We start from the raw sequence: 20403 nt of genomic DNA, 5'->3' as shown, positions 1-20403 counted from the left end.
ATTTGTTTTAAACCTGCTGCCTATTAATTTCATTTGGTGACCCCTAGTTCTTGTATTATGGGAATAAGTAAATAACTTTTCCTTATCCACTTACTCCACATCACTCATGATTTTAATACCTCTATCATATCCCCCCTTAGTCTCCTCTTTTCCAAGCTGAAGACTCCTAGCCTCTTTAATCTCTCCTCATATGGGACCCATTCCAAACCCCTAATCATTTTAGTTGCCCTTTTCTGAACCTTTTCTAGTGCCAGTATATCTTTTTTGAGATAAGGAGACCACATCTGTATACAGTATTCGAGATGTGGGCATACCATTGATTTATATAAGGGCAATAATATATTCTCCGTCTTATTCTCTATCCCCTTTTTAATGATTCCTAACATCCTGTTTGGTTTTTTGACCGCCTCTGCACACTGTAATGAGCTTTTCAACAACAGCATTGGTGAAGACCTGTGGTCTCCAAAAGATTCAAGGCCAACTCTGCTCTCTTTAGGATTTTGAGTTCCAACCCAAGAAGGAAGCAGCCACATCAACATCCTATAGACAGCATACCTCAGTTCAGCTTTACAGTCAGCCACATTGTACTTCAAAACTGCCAATGAAGAGACAGATATTCCACTGGAGACAACCCTCTGCCTCCTCTGCTGCCCCACAGTCTTGGGGTACCACCAGGCAGCAGGTGCGATGCAAAGTTGAGAAACTGATAGGATGATCAGAGAACCTTTTTTGTTCTACACCTCCCCCTTGGCAACTCCCTCTTTTTTGTTTTGGAAAAATTTGAGCTGAGGTTACCTTGGCTTTATGGGTCCCAGAGATGGTAACCAAGGGGCACCCAATTGAGTTTCAATCCCATCCTTCTCCCCACCCTCCTACTGCCTCCTTTCCTGGCTCTTTTCAGGGAACCGTCTCGTGAAAGACCATCAGAATGGGGAGTACGCTCCCTTTTACAGCCGGGAGCAATGCAGGAGGTGGCTTTTTACTCCCATTACTTTTTGATCCCAAAGAAAAAAGGAGGTTGATGGCCCATCTTGGATCTTCACTGAGAGCTGCGGGTGGCCGTGCCTGCGGACGGTCAACGTAAACATTGTCTCACGGCCCGCCAGCGGATTACGCTTACGGGCCGGAGGTTGCCCACCACTGATCTAGATTATGACCTTCAACTTCAGGACTTGTGGTTCCCTCAGGAAGCTTACTCCCATATATATGTGTTAGAGCTCAGAGTCAGCTTGGTATGCAAAGCATTCCTGCCTCTTCTTTAGGAATCCTTAATACAAGTGTTGACAGACAACACCACAGCTGTGGATTATGTCAGCATGCAATGGGGAACAAGAACATTCTCACTCTGTCAGGAAGCCATAGGACTACGGAATAGTTCTGAACCAAGTTACATGTGTGACTGTGCACCATTTCAGCCTTTTGAACACCTTGGCAGATCAACTCAGCAGGCAATTCCCTGGCAACAAGTGTACTCTCAAAGACTCAGTGTTACAGAACATCTTTTGTAAATGGGGATTCCCAAAAGTAGCAACAGACCAGAACAAGTGTTAGACATTCTTCTGTTCCAGAAGGGGTGCAAGCTAAAGCTCCCTGACCAATGCCTTTCTCATCCCTTGGATGCCAGGGTTGAAGTATGCCTTTCTGCCAATCCCTATGATACCCCGGATACTGAGGCAGGATGAAGTGTTGTTATGATAGCCCCAGTATGGGCCAAGCAGTTCTGGTATTTGGATTTCATGAAACTTTCATTGCAGCCACTTATCACCTTACCTGCTCTGCCTGACAATCTTCCAGAATTGTCAGATCTTGTACCTGGATCCAGCATTTTTACACCTGACAGCCTAGATCAGGGGTGGGCAAACTATGGCCCACAGGCCACATTTGGCCCATCAGACCACTTAATCCGGCCCTCAGCTCCCGCCGGAGAGCGGGGTTGGGGGTTTGCACTGCTCCAGCCAGAGAGTGGGGTCGGGTGCTTGCCCCGCTCTGCATGGCTTCCAGGAAGCAGCCAGCATGAACCCTTCCGGCTCCTACGTAGTACACGGAGGTGTGGCCAGGCGGCTCTGTGCGTTGCCCCGTCCACAGGCACCGCCCCCGCAGCTCCCATTGGCCGTGGTTCCTGGCCAATGTGAGCTGCAGGGGTGGTGCCTGCGGATGGGGCAGCGCGCAGAGCCACCTAGCGGCACCCATGGAGGGGGGACATGCTTCCGGCAGCTGCTTGCCGTAAGTGTTGCCCAGAGTTTGCACCCATCAGCCCCCCTCATGCTCCAATCCCCTGCCACAGCCCTGATCCCCTTCCCACCCTCTGAACCCCTCGGTCCCAGCCTGGATCCCCCTTCTGCACCCAGAGCCCTCATCCCTAGTCACCCCCCACACACACCTATACCCCCAATTTTGTGAGCTTTCATGGCCCGCCATACAATTTCCATACCCTGATGTGGCCCTCAGCCCAAGAAGTTTGCGCACCCCGACCTAGATGTTGTGTGGTTTACATCTACTGAAAGAAACTGTTCAGCTGAGATTCAGAACATTCTGCTTCAAAGCAGGGAAACCTTCAACCTTACTTATAAGGCTAAATGGAAGAGGTTTTCTACTTGGGATGCCAGTGGTAGTTGTCTTCTTTGACATCTTTAGTTTTAGCAATAGTGGAGAATTTGCTAGGCCTGAATCCGTCTAGACTTTACATCAGGTCATAAAGGTCCATGTAGCAGCAATATCTGTACATTATCCCTCACTCCTAGGTAATACTGTGTTTTCCCACTCTACAGTAGCAAGATTCCTAAAGGCCTCACATGTTTTTCCCCCAGTGCAGGGGCCCCCCCTCCCTTTTTGGGACCTCAATATAGTATAGCAATATAATATTTATTAGCAGGGTTGATGGGTCCCCACTTTGAACCCTCAGCACCTTGTTCCCCACCAGTCGATGAAGACTGCCTTTCTGGTGGCCATTACATCAGCTCGCAGGGAAGGGGAGGTTCAGGCCCTTCTGACATATTGTCTATATACAGTATTTTGTAAGGACAGGATCATTTTTAGACCTCACTCCAAGTTTCTCCCCAGATTGTCTCAGAGTTCCATACGAGCCAGTCCTTTCATCTCCTGGTTTTCTTTCCAAAGCCTGATTAAGTGGTTCTCCAGGTATTTAAGGGCATATTATGAATTAGCCAGGATAGATTCATCTAGCCAGACTAAAGCTCATTCCACGATATTTGAGAAGCAGTTATGTGGAGCTTAAACCACACATTTACAAGACACTATTGCTTAGTAAGGGCTTCCACATCAGATGTTGGTTTTGTTAAGGTTGTCTTATAGCCATTTAAGTAGGACTCCTAATACCCACCTCCAGGCAATTTATAACTGATTGTTAGTCACTAAGAGTGGAATTCATGTGGACAATTACTCAACTTACTCACAATAACTTTTCATCTAAGTACCCTCCTGGATCAGAATTAAGGAAAAACAAGCTAACCACATTAAAATTATGCCTCAACAGTCATCAGACACTACTTTCTGCGTTCAGTAAGGAAGCTGACACAACGACTGAAGCTAGTTTTGTTATGACATGGAATATTGCTCATGCTAAACATCCATGTTGTGATGGAGAATTTGTTAAGAAAAATATTGCAGAAGTGGTTGCAATTTTAGATCCAAGGAACACAAAACTTCAGTGACTAATGCAGCAAATTCCAATTTCACACCACAGTATGGAGAGGCAGATCTCCCAGATCAGTGACGATGTTGCAAACGACATGCAAAACGATCTAAAGAATTCTCTAGCATTCAGCCTAGCTGTCGCTGAATCCACAGATATTCAAGATAAACCACAACTAGCAATATTTATTTGCTATGTTTCCACAGATTTAATTGTGAAAGAAGAAATATTGGACTTAATGGTGCTACAAGAAACAACCCGTGTTGTTGACATAAAGAATGCACTTGACGAAGCACTGATAAATGCCGATGTACCGCTGGATAAACTTGTCAGTGTTGCAATGGATGATTTTCCCCACCTGCAATGGTGGGGGAAAAAGTAGGTCTTATCGGACACTTGAAAAGCAATCCCAAATTTCCAGAGTTCTTCCCTGTTCATTGCATCATCCATCACGAACATCTCACAGGCAGATACTTCAAGTATGAAAGTGTTACAAAAATAGTCCTAGAAACTGTCAATTTCATCCGTTCAAATGGGAAGACTCATTGACATTCAAAAATGTCATTGAAGAGCTGGATCTTGAAGACAAACCCAACAATGTCTCTTTCTACTGTATTGTGAGGTGGTTATCAATCAGCAATGTCTTAAATAGGTTTGTGGAACTGTTGGAGCCTATCAGTGCTTTCATTGAAGAAAAGGAAAAGTCCTATCCACAACTGAAAGATGAGCAATGGATGCAGGATCTGATGTTTTTCACTGATATTATGCAGCATCTGCAAACTCTCAATTTGGCAATCCAAGGGAAGGATAAGATTATTTCTGACCTCAGAGCATCTTCAGCTTCCAGAACAAGTTAAAGTTTCTGAAAAGAGACATAGTGTCAAGAGACTTCAACCACTTTCCCTATTTCAAGAGTAGGGTAAACACATTTCCTGAAATCAAAGTAGAAGATCACAAACTTGAGGAATACAAAGGTAAATTACAAGGACTGCTTGATGACTTTCAGGACAGGTTTGAAGACTTGCTGAGATCCTGCTTCACTTTTCTTGTAAATCCATTCATGGTTGATGTCATGGATGGCGGGTAGTATAGGCTGGGGAAGGCTGTGACTCCCCAAACAGCCCCACGTGGCCCTGCCCACACTCTACCCCGAGGCCCCTCCTGCTTGCCCTTGGCCCCAGCCCAGGCAGGCTGCTCCTCTTCTAGGGAGCCTTCTGGGGCTGGGTCTAGGGTGGCTGGGACTTCGAGTGGCTCCTGGTTGGGGCCGCACACAGCCCACCCACCCGCCTGGTGCTTCATGGCTGGGAGGGGTGCACCGCCTGCCCAGTGCTCTGGGGCTGGAGGGGGGCGTGTGCCATCCACCCGCCTGGTGTTGGGTGAGGGGAGGTGCCGTCCGCCTGCTTGGTGCTCCAGGGCAGGGGACGGAGAGCTGCGCCACCGTCCACCCAGTGCTGGGGTGGAGGGGCCGCTTGCCCAGCGCTCCGAGGCTGGAGGCACTCAGGTGAACCATGGGGGGGGGGGGGCAGGGGGAGGAGCTGGTAACCACGGAGGAGGGAGGGGGGCTCAATCAGTAACAAGAAGACACCATGAATAATAATTAAGCACTCCTGAGACTTGCTCCAAACACAAACATTATCTGCTCCTTAAAATAGATTGTGTATTTATGTAACAACAGGGTTAATACTGTAAATAAAACAGTGTTGGTGGCAGTACTGGGATAATATAAACTTAAATAGAGGCAAGATGCCTTTAGGTGATGTGCAGCCATGCTGTATTCAGTCTGTTTTTGCAACTTACATCTTGTTTAGATTCCAGTTTATCAAGGTGCTTCTGCTCCCTTACTTGGTGGTCCTGTGGAAGGGGCTTTCTTTCATGGAAGAGATGGTTTGGGTGATGTTCCTGTTCCGAATGCTCCAGGATTAGACCATCTACAGAAAGAACATGCTGTGATTGCAATGTTAAGAATTGTTAATGAGAAGCCTGGTCAGGTGAGAATGTTCTTTATATCATTTTTTTATGTAATAACAGAGGACAGTAAGCAGGACCAAAGTCTGTTTATGCTAATGCCTTGCAATTATATGGAATTGTTTTGCCTGTCTAATCCTAATGGAGGATCCAGGTTCAGTCTTCAGTGGAAGGTGACCCGCCTACCTTCTCCTGGTAGTCCATGGCATTGTACACTGGGGCTGGAAGAAATTGTTTCTCAGACTGAAATTTGGCATTCAGTTTAACCCTGTACATGAATAACCATAATTAAACATCTAGTCCCAAGTCACTGGTGTCCAAGTAATTGTCCCTTTAGTCAGGTAATTCTCGAGGCAAAGAATTTGAGACACTGATTTACCATCCCCTTTTCTCCCAGAGGAATAAAATCTTTATTTAATATTTAGGAGACTCCATATGTTTGTTTGCTGCTTACCTTGAACATGTCCTTGCTCATGTCTTTGTGATCCTCTTTTAGGTATATATTGGAATAAGATTTCCTACTACCTTCTCTTTCTCAACTTCTACTGTGTAGGCACAAGGTATCAATCTTTCATAATAACTAAGACCCTCTATGCCTTTGTTTAATTTATCAGTTTTTTTATCTTCTTTAGAATTTTTACATCCCTACAGAGCTAAGAGCCACAAACTACCATGGTACTTCATTTTGGGGCCTCAGTGTTTCTATATCATAGTTTTCCTTATGGCAGATTGCATGACTTGGAGGGACTGAAGATAGGACATAGTGTGTTTCATCTTTATCGCAAATTCAGATTATAAGCCTTGTTGAAAGCTCTTACTGTTTGATGGGTGTTTGATCCATATGAAATGGATCAGGCGCTCAGTCCAATTCCCTATGGACAAGTAGACAAATCACAAAAGCCACCCCTGGACTCGATAGTGATTGTCAAGATAGATAACAGTTCCAGCGGAGACCAAGGATTGAATGGACAGGGAGTCTGTGAACAATATCTTACCTCTAAAGGTGGTCAGAGTTGTGGCACATTGGTGGAATGGCATAGTGAAGTGTCTGTCTTCACCGATGGTGTAACTGTTCAATAGCTAAACTGATGACTTGATTTTCCAGGTATCTCATTCTAACAGTCTTCTCAAATTTATAGAAAAATTAAAATATTAATTTTCTTTGTGTGCTCATACCAACTCACTACACCTAGCAGATGAACAGCCTCATTCTGGACTAGCTGCTGCTTCTGAGTCTTTATAGATAGCTCCTGTTGGAGTTTTTATGGCAGTATTCCAATAAAAGCAAGAAAAGACCGTAATGTCTTGAACAACTACAGATGAAAAAAGAAGTACGTGATTTCTCTGGGATTCCCAGACATCTGCAGTGTGCGTTCCAAAAGAACCCCAACATAGCTAATCTTTCTGTCGAGTGGGAGAAGTAATCCACCAATAGATGAAGTCACAGAGTGTTGCTTTAACACAGTGTTTCCCAAACTTGGGACGCCGCTTGGTTAGGGAAAGCCCCTGGCGGGCCGGGCCAGTTTGTTTACCTGCCGCGTCCGCAGGTCCGGCTGATCGCGGCTCCCACTGGCCACATCCTTCGGCCCGCGCCGCTTCCAGCGGCTCCCATTGGCCTGGAGCAGTGAACTGCGGCCAGTGGGAGCCGTGCTCGGTCGGACCTGCAAACGCGGCAGGTAAACAAACCAGCCTGGCCTGCCAGGGACTTTCCCTAAACAAGCTGCGTCCCAAGTTTGGGAAACACTGCTTTAACAGAACTGTAAACAAATGTTTAAAACAAGCCACTTAGAAAAATGTGATCTGGGGTCTCTGGGTTTGTTTTCATTGGAGTAACATGTAAAGAGATGGAGTAGTGTTTTGTTTATGTTTTGTAGATTTCTCTAGTTGCCACTGGTCCTTTGACTAATCTAGCTTTGGCAGTGAAATTGGATCCAACATTTCCTAAGAAGCTTAAAAATGTGTTCATTATGGGAGGAAATGTAGAATGTAAGTAATTTATAAAATGATCAGTAGGCAAACATTTTAACTAATAACTCCAGTGTGCTTATTCAGAAGCTGTTTGGCCTTTTTTATACAATTGCTAGACTGCATGCATTTGTGTATTAGATTAGGTATGGGAAAGGAGGTTGGTGTAGTTGTTAATGTTGCCATAATGTGTGATTTCCTTGATTTTTAGTAATTGCACTCACAGTTAATACCTTTCAATGACCTTAACTTGAAGTTAAATCTTTGTTGGAATTTTATAATAAATTTATCTTATGATGATAGTTTAATGCTAAAAATATGATTTGTTTTGGACATGTTCTTTTTTGTATTACGATTTTTTGGTAAGCAAAATGGACAAGGTGCAGTAAATATTGTACGTTTTGGTACTGAAAAGTAAACTGATTGAAGAAAATAAGCGAAAATATACTGAACAGTTACTTTTTTGGTTTATGTTTTTGTTAGCCAGAGGAAATGTTACAGTCTGTGGAGAATTCAATTTTGCAACTGATCCAGAAGCTGCGTATGTTGTCTTAAATGAGTTCACTTGCCCTACCTATATTGCAACATGGGAATTTACATGTCGCAATTCATTGTCTTGGGTAAGACACCAAATGTTTAATGTAAATTAATGTTAAAGGTAAATCTGGTGAAACTCAGTGTCCATGGGTGCAGGGGTATGTCCACATGGATCATATTACAGGACTGTGTCCTAAATCAGAGCTCACTGAATTGGAATGTAAAAATAACTGTATCTAAAGCTGTGCACATGCTCTAATGCTGGGCAGTCTTGACTTAATCGCAAAAGGAGGGATGAAGCTATATCCCAATGTTTCTCTTCATTTTTTAATCGCCAACATTATTCTTTTGGTTTGCAGGAATTCTATCATGAGTGGATTAATCAGGACACCAAAAAAGCTGAGTTCACAGAGAAAATATTTGCCCACAGTATAAAATTCATGAAGTCAGAACAAGAAAATACAGGCAACATCTTATGGACTTCAGGATTTGTGTGTTGTGATTCCTATGCTATGGCTGCTGCAATTGACGAGAGCTTTGTCACAGAAGCCATAGAAGCTGCTGTAAGTGTGGAGCTGAATGGCTCACTAACTAGAGGAATGATGGTAATGGATATAACTGATCTTCTTAAGAAGAAAAATAAAGCTTTTGTCATTAATAAGTGTGATTTAGAGAAGTTCAAGGAACTTCTCATTGCTGCTTTAAAATAACATTTGGCTGTGTGATAAATTTCCCAATCTTGTTAATTTTGAACTGTAACTGTAGGTCTAGTTACAGTGGTACAGATAACTTCAGATTCATAGCTACTATCAGACAACATACAATTATTTTTAGTTAATAACTTTCTCTTATGTCAGATTTCCAGCAAAGTGCATTCAAGTAAATGTGAAAAGGACCCATTTAAATCTACAATAGTGAGAGAATTCAAAGTGCAAGTTAAAATGGCAGCCTAATTGTTAGATAACTCTGAATGCACTTATTACCTGGTAGGCCAGTACCCTAGTTTAGCATGTAAATACTTTACTTACCCAAGTTTCAAAAAATGCATTTACTCAGTAGACAGAAACAGCAATAAAAGAGCATTGAAATCTAGAATATACATATAAATTATGATCTGTCATCAGTTTGTAAGATGGAGAAGATAGACTGTTCTAATTCTCACTGCTTTATTATTATGGAAAAACAAGCCAATTTTTACTTAGAGAATCTAGATTGAGGATTTGCAAAGTATTATTTAAAAGCCACTTTAAGATCCAGGAGCTCAACATGTAATGATAAAATTTAAAACACATTTTTGAAAATTTGTAAAAAGGGAAGATGTAGAAGAATTTGAAGGACCATGGTCATGGGAAACAAAACTGTTTAACTTCAGTTTACTACTTTGAATATGGCCCAGAAATGTAGTGAATGAAAGTTTATCATCTGACATCTGTTATGTATCTTATTTAAAGTGGGTTTGTAACCTGAGTCCAGTTTACACAACAAAAAAGCACACTTGTTTGTAAATTCTGCAGAATGAACAGCCCTGAAGACACAAGTAAATGAAGAACAGGAGTACTTGTGGCACCTTAGAGACTAACAAATTTATTAGAGCATAAGCTTTCGTGGACTACAGCCCACTTCTTCGGATGCATATATGATATATATATATATGGTCCTTCGCTCCGAGCGGGAGTGGGGGACTGTCTGCCGAATTACCGCCGAATACCTGGACGTGCTGCCCCTCTCTGGAGTGGCCGCCCCAAGCACCTGCTTGCCAGGCTGGTGCCTGAAGCCGGCCCTGGCCATGTGTTAAATTAATTTGTCATGAGTCTTTGATTGCTTTGCCTGCCCTTTGCCCATTGATCCATCTCCTTGGACCTTATCCTAATATTTCAAACCTCTGAGCAGCTTCAAACATCTACCATTTAAGAACAAAACATAATTACACCTTCCCAAGAGGCTTTTTACGGTTGAGCATCTGGCCCTTTGTAGTGAAAACTTTATAGGGTTAGGAATACAATGAATGTTTACACTAAAAGAAAACTCTAAAACTCTGTTTAAGATACCATATCCTGTAAAATGGATTTTCTTTGTCCATACAGAATGATGTGGTAGAAAGGTTTTATCTGCATTTGCTTGGGATTGCCTACATAATTTTACCGCTGTGAAAAATGTGTGATCATCCGAACTGGTCATCCCAAACTCTCACCCAGAGAACCTTCATACCACTCCATCTTGTATTATATAAAAAATATTTAGAAGATGAACAAGAATGATAAAAGAACGAAGAGTACTTGTGGCACCTTAGAGATTAACAAATTTATTTGAGCATAAGCTTTTGTGGGCTAAAGCCCACTTCATCAGATGCATTCAGTGGAAAATACAGTAGGAAGATATATATATATATATATATATATATATATATACACACACACACACACAGAACATGAAAAAAATGGGTGTTACCCTACCAACTCGAATGAGACTAATCAATTAAGGTGGGCTATTATCAGCAGGAGAAAAAAAACTTTTGTAGTGATAATCAGGATGGCCCATTTCAAACAGTTGACAAGAAGGTGTGAGTAACAGTAGGGAAAATTAATAGGGGGAACTAGTTTTTAGTTTGTGTAATGACTCATCCACTCCCTGTCTTTATTCAAGCCTAATTTAATGGTGTCCAGTTTGCAAATTAATTCTAGTTCTGCAGTCTCTCATTGGAGTCTGTTTTTGAAGGTTTTTTGTTAAATAATTGCGACTTTTAGATCTGTAATTGAGTGACCAGGGAGGTTGAAGTGTTCTCCGACTGGTTTTTGAACGTTATAATTCTTGACGTCTGATTCGTGTCCATTTATTCTTTTGCATAGAGACTGTCCGGTTTGGCCAATGTACATGGCAGAGGGGCATTGCTGGCACATGATGGCATATATCACATTGGTAGATGTGCAGGTGAACGAGCCCCTGATGGCATGGCTGATGTGATTAGGTCCTATGATAGTGTCCACTGAATAGATATGTGGACAGAGCTGGCAACGGGCTTTGTTGCCAGGATAGGTTCCTGGGTTAGTGTTTTTGTTGTGTGGTTGCTGGTGAGTATTTGCTTCAGGTTGTGGGGGCTGTCTGTAAGCGAGGACTGGCCTATCTCCCAAGATCTGTGAGAGTGAGGGATCATCCTTCAGGATAGATTGTAGAGTTTGAGTGTTGAGCTTTCTTCTGCATCACTAATAATCAGTTTCAAAGTGTTGGATCTACTTGTAATAGATGTCAGATTGTGGATGGAGTAGAAAGTGGTCCATGCAATTAAATTCTATCTTTATTAAGATGTAATATACATTATGAAAATGTTGGAGAAGTCTTAACTTAAATCAAGCAACGTATCTGGCAGTCATCTGTGTTCTGTGGTGAAGGGCATATACTGTCCATAGAGACAAGCTCTTCAGTGATAAGCTTAAAAAACTCCTCCTTTTCCTGAATCCCAGATTTTTTGCTCATAGTCTAGGCCCTACCTTGTTCTAGTTACCTATTTCACAGTGCATAGAAAAGGAACACTCAGTATATGCTTCTGCCGATTGAGATGGGCTGAGGTTCAAGCCTTGGACTTCTTATAAATGACAGTAGCAAACCCGTTAGGTGTAAGCATAAGCCTAATGGGAAGAAATTGTCTCAAGTAAATTGCACTATACTCTAAATTGGACTCCATTTTGCTTATTTTGCTTTATACTCCATTTTGCTAGCTTTGAATTAGTAAGAAGAAATCGTAGCCCCGAAGAAATTGTTTTGAGTTTATTCTTTTCTGATTGTACTAACGATTTTAATGTTAGAAGGATAGAAGTTTTATGGCTGTAATTGCCTTATTTACAATGCAGGCTTCTATCGCTATGGTTCCTAATTGTCTCCTTTTTGATACTTCAGTGACTTGCATGACTTGGAATGCTATTAGACTCGTAATTCATGATGCAAGACACCTAATGACTCTTACCAGCAAAGAACTATACAAGACATATGTTTTATATTTTGACAGTTTGAGACAAAGTTCTGTCATATAAATCTCTTGGTTAGCGAGAGCCATGGTGGCCAAGTTATACAAATGCATTTATTCATGATAGGGAAATTACTTACATCTGCTGCTGCTTCAGGTATGCTCTTCTAGGCAGTCTCATATCCTTAACACCTGCCTTGTCTCTATCCATGCTGTTCCTGTTCTGTAGATTGCCTTTACTTTCTGATCATGTCAGTCGAGCAGTTAAACTTATGCTGGAAATTGTTTTCACTGATGTAATTATTTTAATAGCAAAAGACCATATTATATTGTTGCTCAAAATGGACATGAGTGAAATAGTACTTGGACCCAAATTCTCCTAATCAATAGTAAAGTAGTTGCACAGTACTAAAACGTTTAAGCCGAGGAAAAGGGAATTAAAGCAGAGTATAAGATTAATTGCATTTAATTAGATTTGTCACATTAGTCTGGTATGACACCCAATTAAGTATTTCACATTATTTCAGTAGCAAACTCTGTATATAAAATTTCCAGTTGAAATACATGTATTTAATTGTTACCTTTCTGGGGTAAAATCCTACTCTGTGGCTGTCAGCAGTTCAGAATATTTAATTTATTAGAAGAGATTCTTTAGTTTTGACTCCAAAATTTGCTATAACTTAAAAAGGGAAAGTCATTATTTGCTAATTATCTACTTTTGAAACCCAGCTCTCCAGCAATAAGAAACTAAAGAATAGCAACTTGTTAATGTAGGACCTGGACTGAATATTTCTTAGTTTGCATGCTCTAAAGCCGTGGTTTCCAAACTTTTCGGCATCACGGCCCCTTTTTCATTTTTGACAAACTCTCATGCCCCCCACCTCTCCTTTATCATCCAACCACCCCCGATCCTTGTCCCCTAACCGCCCCCCCCAAGGACCCCACTCCCTATTCAATCCCCCCCCCCCCCCGCTCCTTGTCCCCTGATCGCCCCCTGCCAGGACCCACCGCGCCCCCCTGGACCTCACTCCGTATCCAACCCCCCCCGCTCCCTGTCTCCTAACCACCACCCCCGGAACTCCTCCCCATTTAACCGCCCCCTGTCCCCTGACTGCCTCCCCCTGCTCCCCGCACCCTTACCAGGCCGCTCAGAGCGGCAGGACTGGCTTATTGGAAAGCCTGGGAGATGGGCGGGTGCAAGCCGTACTGCCTGCGCAGCGGCGTGGCTGCGGGGGAGGGTGGACAGGAGGGGAGGAGCCGGAGACTAGCCTCCCCTGCTGGGAGCTCAAGCGCTGGGCAGCCTTGCGCCCCCCTTGGAATTTCTTCATGCCCCCAGTTTGGGAACCAGTGCTCTAAAGCTATGGTTCAGTACAGGTACATGTGTAAGCACATGTTTGGTAAGCATATGTGTAACATAAAGCATCACAGTCAATGGAACCACTGACATGGTTTTAGTTACTTAAGTATTTTCTGTAATAGTGCCTTAATACTGGTTCAGCAGCAGCAATTAGCTAAATCTGTTCCTAGAGTTGTGTAACAAATGAATAATTCTGCTGAAAGCAAAGAGATAATAAAAGAATACGAATTCATACTCTTGAGGGAGGGAGGGGGAAATCAAATCTGTTTGTCAAACAGGAACAAAAACCAAGTTTTTGTTTAAACTTTTAACAAGAAACACAAAGAATAACTTTAAAAGTTCACACTTACATCTAAACTATTGTTGCTGTTTCTGTTTATATTACAGTAATGGCAAATATTCAGAAATCATCATCCTACTGTAACTTTAACTTGACATTTGCTACTTGTATTTTTAGATATAATTCATATGATTCTTTAAGAATACTGTATATGTTTGATATCACTAATCAGTATGTTAATGGCATTTTGTATTCGGATGCATCAGTATAAGAAGCATGTATGATTTTGGAAGTAGATAAAAATATTAAATACCTGTCTGTGTCCTTTCCAACTGCTAATTTTAATTTGTTACTTGGAAAATCCTGAATGTGCAAAATGGGAAGTGAAATAAACCAGTTATTTCATGCATTAGGAAAGATCCGTGCTCCCCTTCATGAGTCTTGTGGTTATCCCTGTTATAATTTATTCTTAAACTCCCTGGTAATGATTCCTTAATTAGAATTGCGTTCTAAAATGCTTTTAACATGAGGCATAATTTCCTGGGGTGGATTTCTCCAAAAGTAGGTGGGTAATCTGTGAAATTTTACACCTTGCTAGTTTTTATGCCCTTTGAGTTTTCTTTGTAGTTACTATAATTATTTTCACAAGGTTTAAATGAAAGCCTTTGAAATTGGGCTCTGGATGAAATTTTCCCTTGTCAGTTATGCTTTTCATTGTTGACTGATTATCTCTTATAAAACATTGTCTATCTACACAAAACTTGGTAGGTAGGTAGGTAAATGCTGAGAAAGAACTGTTGCAAGAAGGAGGCTGTTTTTTTCCCCTTCATTGTTGAATTTAGAGTCACTTTTAGCCATTATTCATGCCCATAACTGAAAGTTTATGCACTGTGCGTGCAATCCTAATTGGTTGGTTGGAGCTGGGCCCACACAAGACCAGTTGATGGAGTCAGTGGAGAGGTGGCACACATTAAATGTCCATCGGGTGCTACATTTCCCTTGTCAAGAGTTTATACTACAAAAGAGAAGGGATTCATATACATCAGTAGCTGCACTTCTACTCCCCACAGGTCCTTACTCACATTGCCTAAATCCCCTGTCATGACCTGGCCTGGTCTCCTTCTCTGGACTGACTCCAGTCTGTTGTTAGTGGACACAGTCGCCAGATCTCAGGTGCTTTTAAGTCCCCCTAGCTCTGGGCAGTGACTGATCACTGTTCCTAGCTCTGGATCTCTCAGGCACACTTCCATATGCAGACACTGAATCTGACATCTTTCTTGGGTAGTGGATCTTGAAGTCTGGCCATTTCAGACCCTGGGATTAGTGCCACAACCCTGCCAAACTCCCAGTTGCTTAGACATGTTCTCTCCCCCCTATCCCAAGTCCACCTGACTATGGAAGCTCTGGTTTCTAGTTAAATCCTTCAGGAACAGTGTGGCAGGAAAGCAAGAAACAAAGACTTAGCAACAACCTACGCTTTACTCTTAACAAAGCACACTGGAGAGTTACAGATCTTTGGAAAAACAAAATACTGGATGCAGTCCCCCAAATATGATCTCACTCCTTCTGTGAGTCGTAGGTTTGGTCAGAGTCCTTAGGCTCGGCCTTCAAAGCTTGGCCTTTCTTGCATGTTGTGGTGGCTTGGTCTTGCTGGCCTTGCTTAGAGAAGCACTCCTCTTTTAAAGCAGCCTCTGTCCCGCTTTTGGTCACGTACTACTTCTGTGGAAGTTCTGGGTTCTAGCTGCCCCATCCCCCCCCCCCGCTTCTATGTGGAGTCATTAAAAAGCAACAGTCTTACTGATATTAAACCCATTGTTCTTCGAGTGCTTGCTCATGTCGATTCCATTCTAAGTGTGTGCACACTCATGTGCACAGTCATCAGAGATTTTTGCCTTAGTGGTATCCGGAGGGTCGGCTGTAGCGCCCTCTTGAGTGCCGTGCCAGTGCGCCTGTATATTAGGCGCCGCCAGCCCTATGCCCTCTCAGTTCCTTCTTACCACTTGTAACGGTTGGTTAGAGCACCTCGTCTTACATTGCAAGAGTGTTAGCAGTTCTTAACAGGTATTATTACCTCTTTTGTGTATAGTTCTTAGGTACTTAGTTAGCCATTAGTTTAAGTGTTAGTTGTTAGTTTAGTAGCAGAGTTCTGGCCGGGACTTCACCCCGGCATGCCCCATTTCCTGGGCTTCAAACCATGTTCGTCATGCAACAGGCAGATGCCTATTAGTGACCCCCATGACAGCTGTTTAAAGTGCTTGGGGGAGTCCCAAATAAAGGACAAGTGCAGGATTTGTAAGAACTTTTGCCCTAGAACTCAGAAGGGGCGGAATATCCGTTTGAGGACCCTCCTCATGGAGGCTGAGCTTCGTCTGGTGTCGGAGCCCTCTCATTTGGATGCCACTCCTAGCACTTCGGCATCGGTGTGGAGTGCACTGCCGGCACCGGGCCCCGCCCAGCATTGTTCACCCCCGCCAATGCCCAAGAAGCGGCAGAAGATGGGCTCCCTGGCACCAACTAAGTAAGGGAAGGGGGCTTTGGGCAAAGGACCTATGTCAGGCCATGTGCCCGCCCCAGAGCTCCAAGGGAGTACCGCTCCGGTCGGACCCTTACACCCAGTCAGGGATCTGCCTCCGATTCCCGGGAGCAGCAGGGGACCTCCTCCTAGGGCCTTCGTTGCCCGAAGCAGCCCAGGTGGCTAAAGATCTAGTGGGCCGTCCGACACCATAGATGCGCCAAGTGCCGGACTCAGCTAAGGCCCTACCGTCTAAGGGCAAGTTAGTCATGGGACCTCCCCAAAGGGCAGTGGAACACCCTCAATCCCTGAACCATAGGGGTAGGTCCCTATCTCCAATACCCAGGACCCTGGCCCTGCAACACCAGTCTCTGGCCAGAAGAACCTGGTACCATGCTCTCCTATAAGGCACGGAACACCGGAGTTGAGGCACCAGTCCCCGTACTTGCGGTACCGGTGAACCTCCTGCCAGAGATCACCATGGAGCAGGTCACTATCGCCTAGATGATCTCCTATCAGTGCAGGACTGCCCCTCATCGTGGCACTGGTCGTCGGGCAGGGCATCGATCCTTGCCTTCTGCCAACTGACCCTTGTCAGAGACCGGTGTGTAGACACAGGCTTCCACAGCTCTGCCCTGGTCACCGGAGGGGGAATGGTCTGGTTTGGAGCAGGAGTTCAGCCCCTTGCCAAGAAAGGGTGAATCACCGCTGACTCGCAAGACCGGTGCGGCATCCATGGTGGCGGCATGGCAGCAAGGACAGTGGCCTGCTCAATGGCCTTATTGGAATCCTTGGGGCATACTGATGCCGGTCCTGTACTCCCACCACTCCTCCCTGGCCACCTCGGACAAACCACCCACGGCACCGCTGGCACCGGGGTCAGAGCACAATGAGGAATCCGACGTGGGGGAATCACAGCAGGCTTCAATGCCTATGGAGCCATCCCCAGAAAGGGAAGGGGAACTTGCCCCTCCCCTTGTGGTCCAATTGTTTTCACCGCCAGACAAAGTGGTGACAGGCCCCTCCCAGCCTGCCAGTCCCCTGACGACTTCAAGGAGCACCAGGCCCTCCTTAAAAGGCTGGCTACCAATTTAAATCTGGAAATTGAGGAATTGGCGGAGCAATCAGATGACATTTTCAACCTCCTATCCTCCACCACCCTGGCCCAGATCGCACTGCCCATCCACCCAGGGATCCTTAAGATCGCAAAGTCGCTGTGGCAGACCCCCTCTTCTATTCCACCCACTTCTAAGAAGGCGGAAAAGAAGTATTACGTCCCTGCAAAGGGATTTGAATACCTTTATACTCACCCTCCAGCTGGGTCATTGGTTGTGTCTACTGTTAATGAGAGGGCCAGGTAAGTGGCACGCTAAAGAAGACGCAGAGAGACTGGACTTATTTGTCAGAAATATTTATTCAATGACCAGCCTGCTATTTTGGATGTCTAATCACCAGACCCTGTTGGGCAGGTGCAATTTTAACCTGATCGAGCTCAGGAGTTTGCCGCTTTAGTGGAGGGAAGGCACAGCGCTGGCGAAAGTTGCCTTCCAGATGGTGTGGGACGTGATGAATTCAGCGGCCAGGGTTGTTGACTCTGCGGTGGTAATGAGGCGCAGCTCTTGGTTGCAGACCTCCGGGTTATCCCAGGAGATTCAGTCCACTCTGCAGGATCTCCCGTTTGAGGGAACTAGGTTCTTCTCCGAGCTCATGGACATATGGCTGCATGGTCTGAAAGACTCCCGTACCACCTTCCACTCTCTGGGCCTTCATACTCCTCAGCAGGCCAGGAAGTCCTTCTGTCCTCCGCCTCCTCTACCTAGGTCCTGCAGAACTTCCTGGCTGAGCACATGTAGAAAAAAGGACAGAGACAAAGGGTTTAAACAATGACACCTCTCATCTTTCCATTCATCTACTCAGTCCGGCCCTTCAAGAAACCAGGAAAGCCAGAAAGAGGCATTTTGAGGGTGAGCTCGAGGACGACGCCCTAGTCACATCCCAGGATCCACCTTCCTACTCTTTCCTCAACCACCTGCGTCCCTTCCGGTCGGCCTGGTTGCGACTGACCTCAGACCGTTGGGTGCTCAGCATAATATCCTCTGGCTATACCCTGCACTGTATGTAAGGGAGCAGTTCGATTGCTCAGAGCTCCAGTATGAAACTTGAGAAAAGCCTGTTGAGAGTCTTTTGGATTAAGTTTAGAGGTGAGAGTAACATGGGTGATGTTGTGGTGGGCATCTGCTATAGACCACCAGACCAGGGGGATGAGGTATACAAGGCTTTCTTTGGACAACTAACAAAGTTTCCAGATCACAGGCCCTGGTTCTCATGAGGGACTTCGATCACCCTGACATATGCTGGGAGCGCAATACAGCAGTGCACAGACAATCCAGGAAGTTTTTGGAGAGTATTGGGAACAACTTCCTGGTGCAAGTGCTAGAGGAACCAATTAGGGGTCATGCTCCTCTTGACCTGCTGTTCACAAACAGGGAAGAATTGGTAGGGGAAGTAGAAGTGGGTGGCAACCTGGGCAGCAGTGACCAAGAGATGGTCGGGTTCAGGATCTTGACAAAAGGAAGAAAGGAGAGCAGCAGAATACGGACCCTGGACTTCAGAAAAGCAGACTTTGACTCCTCAGGGAACTGATGGGCAGGATCCCCTGGGAGGCTAATATGAGGAGGAAAGGAGTCAAGGAGAGCTGACTGTTATTTTAAAGAAGCCTTATTGAGGGTGCAGGAACCAAGCCATCCCGATTTGGAGAAAGAATAGCAGATATGGCAGGCGACCAGCTTGGCTTAACAGAGAAATCTTAGGTGAGCTTAAACACAAAAAGGAAGCTTACAAGAAGTGGAAACTTGGACAGATGACTAGGGAGGAGTATAAAAATATTGCTTGAGCATGCAGGGGTGTAATCAAGAAGGCCAAAGCACAATTGGAATTACAGCTAGCAAGGGATGTGAAGGGTAACAAGAAGGGTTTCTATACATATGTTAGCAACAAGAAGGTGGTCAGGGAAAGTGTGAGCCCCTTACTGAATGGGGGAGGCAACCTAGTGACAGACGATGTGGAAAAAGTTGAAGTACTCAATGCTGTTTTTGCCTCGGTCTTCACAGACAAGGTCAGCTCCCAGACCGCTGCACTGGGCAGAACAGTATGGGGAGGAGGTGAGCAGCCCTCAATGGTGAAAGAACAGGTTAAGGACTATTTAGAAAAGCTAGGTGTGCACAAGTCCATGGGGCTGGATCTAATGCATCCGAGGGTCCTGATTGAGTTGGCTGATGTGATTGCAGAGCCATTGGCCATTATCTTTGAAAACTCGTGGCGATCAGGGGAAGTCCTGGATGTTTGGAAAAAGGCAAATATAGTGCCAATCTTTAAAAAAGGGAAGAAGAAGAATCCAGAGAAATACAGACCTATCAGCCTCACTTCAATCCCTCGAAAAATCATGGAGTAGGTCCACAAGGAATCCATTTTGAAGCACTTGGAGGAGAGGAAGGTGATCAGGAACAGTCAACATGGATTCACCAAGGGCAACTCATGCCTGACCAACCTGATTGCCTTCTATGATGAGTAACTGGCTCTGTGGATATGGGGAAAGTGGTGGATGTGATATATCTTGACTTTTGCAAAGCTTTTGATACAGTCTCCCACAATATTCTTGCCTGTAAGCTAAAAAAGTATGGATTAGATGAATGGACTATAAGGTGGATAGAAAGCTGGCTAGATCATCACGCTCAATGGGTAGTGATCAACGGCTTGATGTTTAGTTGGCAGCTAGTATCAAGCAGAGTGCCCCAGGGATTTGTCCTGGGGCCGGTTTTAAGTTCAACATCTTTGTTAATGATCTGGATGATGGGATGGATTGTACCCTCAGAAAGTTCATGGATGACACTAAGCTGTGGGGAGAGGTAGATACGCTGGAATGTAGGGATAGGGTCCAGAGTGACCTAGACAAATTGGAGGATTGGGCCAAAAGAAATCTGATGAGGTTCAACAAGGACAAGTGCAGAGTCCTGCACTTAGGATGGAAGAATCCCATGCTCCGCTACAGGCTGGAGACCGACTGGCTAAGCAGTAGTTCTGCAGAAAAGGACCTGGGGATTACAGTGGACAAGAAGCTGGATATGAGTCAACAGTGTGCCCTTGTTGCCAAGAAGGCTAACGGCATATTGGGCTACAT

At 44.5% G+C, this 20403-nt stretch overlaps 1 protein-coding gene and 1 long non-coding RNA gene across 8 annotated transcripts in view; one reads left to right on the top strand and one right to left on the bottom strand.

Moving 5' to 3' along the window:
- Positions 1–20403, top strand: part of LOC101948437 (uncharacterized) — a 61857-nt gene that overhangs the window by 19974 nt on the left and 21480 nt on the right. For 2 of the 5 annotated variants that reach the window (XR_006172319.2, XM_065580837.1), the window contains exons 4-7: positions 5461–5640; positions 7492–7603; positions 8066–8202; positions 8479–8682. Coding sequence is in view for 4 of the 5 variants with exons in the window: in XM_065580837.1 (XP_065436909.1) it covers positions 5461–5640; positions 7492–7603; positions 8066–8202; positions 8479–8682 (633 nt within the window). In the remaining variant the exon portion in view is untranslated. Of the gene's footprint in view, positions 1–5460; positions 5641–7491; positions 7604–8065; positions 8203–8478; positions 12354–20403 lie in introns of those variants that run through there. The other 3 variants (XM_005283206.4, XM_065580836.1, XM_065580838.1) reach the window with 2 other exon arrangements.
- On the bottom strand, positions 3047–15001 carry LOC103306037 (uncharacterized). Of its 3 annotated transcripts, XR_010597674.1 has the most exons (5): positions 13218–14996; positions 12659–12756; positions 12218–12352; positions 5450–5580; positions 3047–4514 (listed from the first exon to the last, which is right to left on the bottom strand). It is a non-coding gene; the product is annotated as an uncharacterized LOC103306037 (long non-coding RNA). The 3 variants fall into 3 exon arrangements; XR_006172321.2 differs by having other exon boundaries at positions 12218–12756; positions 13218–15001; XR_006172320.2 differs by lacking the exon at positions 13218–14996 and having other exon boundaries at positions 12659–12971.

The sequence above is a fragment of the Chrysemys picta genome, chromosome 1 (genome assembly GCF_011386835.1).
Source record: "Chrysemys picta bellii isolate R12L10 chromosome 1, ASM1138683v2, whole genome shotgun sequence".
NCBI lineage: Eukaryota > Metazoa > Chordata > Testudines > Emydidae > Chrysemys > Chrysemys picta.
The sequence above is the reverse complement of the archived record's forward strand: the minus strand, read 5'-3'. Positions and strand labels throughout refer to the sequence as shown.